The sequence below is a fragment of the Clupea harengus genome, chromosome 12 (assembly GCF_900700415.2).
Source record: "Clupea harengus chromosome 12, Ch_v2.0.2, whole genome shotgun sequence".
Taxonomy (NCBI): Eukaryota; Metazoa; Chordata; class Actinopteri; order Clupeiformes; family Clupeidae; genus Clupea; species Clupea harengus.
This window is the reverse complement of record NC_045163.1, coordinates 28,885,922-28,888,421: the sequence shown is the minus strand read 5'-3', so window position 1 is coordinate 28,888,421 and position 2,500 is coordinate 28,885,922. Positions and strand designations below refer to the sequence as shown.

The 2,500-nt window shown below is 51.1% G+C and overlaps 1 protein-coding gene across 1 annotated transcript in view; it reads right to left on the bottom strand.

Moving 5' to 3' along the window:
* Positions 1-1,871, bottom strand: part of cntfr (ciliary neurotrophic factor receptor) — a 151,269-nt gene extending 149,398 nt beyond the window's left edge. Inside the window, exon 1 of the mRNA XM_042709464.1 lies at positions 1,696-1,871. Coding sequence (XP_042565398.1) covers positions 1,696-1,871 — 176 coding nt within the window. The remainder of the gene's footprint in view (positions 1-1,695) is intronic.
* Positions 1,872-2,500: the final 629 nt, after the last annotated feature.

Below are 2,500 nucleotides of genomic sequence, written 5' to 3'. Positions count from 1 at the left end.
TATCTTTTTTTTTATTTCTCTTTTCTTCCCTTTCTCTCTCTCTCCCTTCCTTCCTCCCCCCCTTTCTCCCTCTCTCCTGCCAGAGCGAAATGTGGCGCATTAAATTAAATAGATTTATGCAACACGGCACCATGAGAAGGAGCGGATTAAAAAGATATGGGGGGGGGGGGGGGGGGGGGGTGTATGTGAAATGTGAGGTGAGGGGGCGGCGGTGGAGGAGTGTGTGTCATTAATTTAAGAAGCGAACAGGCGGCAGACTTCAGCCAGGACTACCACACACACACACACACACACACACACACACTCACACACACACACACACACAGGTCTACTGGTCTGGAACAATAACTGCGGGGGGATTAGAGGAGTGGAGGGTTAGGAAGGAAACATTTCGGCCAAACTAATTAAGCTAAAAGTATAAAAATTCCCCGGGTTGAGGAACACTCAGAGCCTGCCTGCTCAGAGTCAGCAGCGGTAGAAGCACGAAGCAGAGGAAGAGAGAAGAGCGAGAGAGAGAGGGAGGAAGAGAGGAGAGAGAGAGAGAGAGAGAGAGAGAGAGAGAGAGAGAGGGAGGGAGGAAGAGAGGATAGAGAGAGAGAGAGAGGGGGAGGAAGAGAGGAGAGAGAGAGAGGGGGAGGAAGAGAGGAGAGAGAGAGAGAGAGAGAGAGAGGGGGAGGAAAAGAGGAGAGAGAGAGAGAGGGGGAGGAAGAGAGGAGAGAGAGAGAGGGGGAGGAAGAGAGAGAGAGGGAGGAAGAGAGAGAGAGGGGGAGGAAGAGAGAGAGAGAGAGAGGGGGAGAGATAGAGAGAGAGAGAGAGAGAGAGAGGGGAGAGATAGAGAGAGAGAGAGAGAGAGAGGGGGGAGAGATAGAGAGAGGGGTAGGAAGAGAGAAGAGATAGAGAGAGGGGGAGGAAGAGAGAGAGAGAGAGAGAGAGAGAGAGAGGGGGAGGAAGAGAGGGTGCCAGAAAACACAGGAGTGGCCCACAAGGGCAAAACACATCGCTTTAAAGATAGAGAGTGTGTGTGTGTGTGTGTGTGTGTGTGTGTGTGTGTGTACGTGAGAGAGACACAAAGCACATCTCTTTAAAGATAGAGAGAGAAGAAGGAAGTGTGTGTATGTGAGAGAGACAGAAAGAGTAAATAAAAGACAACTACAAAACAAAGACACACTGAGTGAGACGGAGAGAAAAAAACTGAAAAAGAGGAAGCGAGAGAGAGAGAAATGGAGAGAAGGATAGAGAGAGAGAGGGAGGAAGAGAGAGAGAGAGGGGAGGGAGGAAGAGAGAGAGAGAGAGGAGGATGAACCCAGAGAATGAGACCATAGCAGAGCTGGATGTGAGTCCAGGCCCAGGGAGTATTACTGGTGTGTGTTTGAGTACAGGCCCAGGGAGTAGGAGTAGTACTGGTGTGTGTTTGAGTACAGGCCCAGGGAGTAGGAGTTGTACTGGTGTGTGTTTGAGTACAGGCCCAGGGAGTATTACTGGTGTGTGTTTGAGTACAGGCCCAGGGAGTAGGAGTAGTACTGGTGTGTGTTTGAGTACAGGCCCAGGGAGTAGGAGTAGTACTGGTGTGTGTTTGAGTACAGGCCCAGGGAGTATTACTGGTGTGTGTTTGAGTACAGGCCCAGGGAGTAGGAGTAGTACTGGTGTGTGTTTGAGTACAGGCCCAGGGAGTATTACTGGTGTGTGTTTGAGTACAGGCCCAGGGAGTAGGAGTAGTACTGTTGTGTGTTTGAGTACAGGCCCAGGGAGTAGGAGTAGTACTGGTGTGTGTTTGAGTACAGGCCCAGGGAGTAGGAGTAGTACTGGTGTGTGTTTGAGTACAGGCCCAGGGAGTAGGAGGAGTACTGGTGTGTGTTTGAGTACAGGCCCATGGAGTATTACTGGTGTGTGTTTGAGTACAGGCCCAGGGAGTAGGAGTAGTACTGGTGTGTGTTTGAGTACAGGCCCAGGGAGTAGTACTGGTGTGTGTTTGAGTACAGGCCCAGGGAGTAGGAGTATTACTGGTGTGTGTTTGAGTACAGGCCCAGGGAGTATTACTGGTGTGTGTTTGAGTACAGGCCCATGGAGTAGTACTGGTGTGTGTTTGAGTACAGGCCCAGGGAGTAGGAGTAGTACTGGTGTGTGTTTGAGTACAGGCCCAGGGAGTATTACTGGTGTGTGTTTGAGTACAGGCCCAGGGAGTATTACTGGTGTGTGTTTGAGTACAGGCCCAGGGAGTATTACTGGTGTGTGTTTGAGTACAGGCCCAGGGAGTAGGAGTAGTACTGTTGTGGGGTTTGGGCCGGATGTACAGGAGGGCAGGGAACACGAGAGGATAATGAGCAGCTGGACTCAAGCTAGCTGGATTAGCACATTAGCCACCGCTAGCTCTAACGTAGGCTAACACATTAGCCACCGCTAGCTCTCCCGTAGGCTAACACATTAGCCACCGCTAGCTCTCCCATAGGCTAACACATTAGCCACCACTAGCTCTCCCATAGGCTAACACACACACACACAC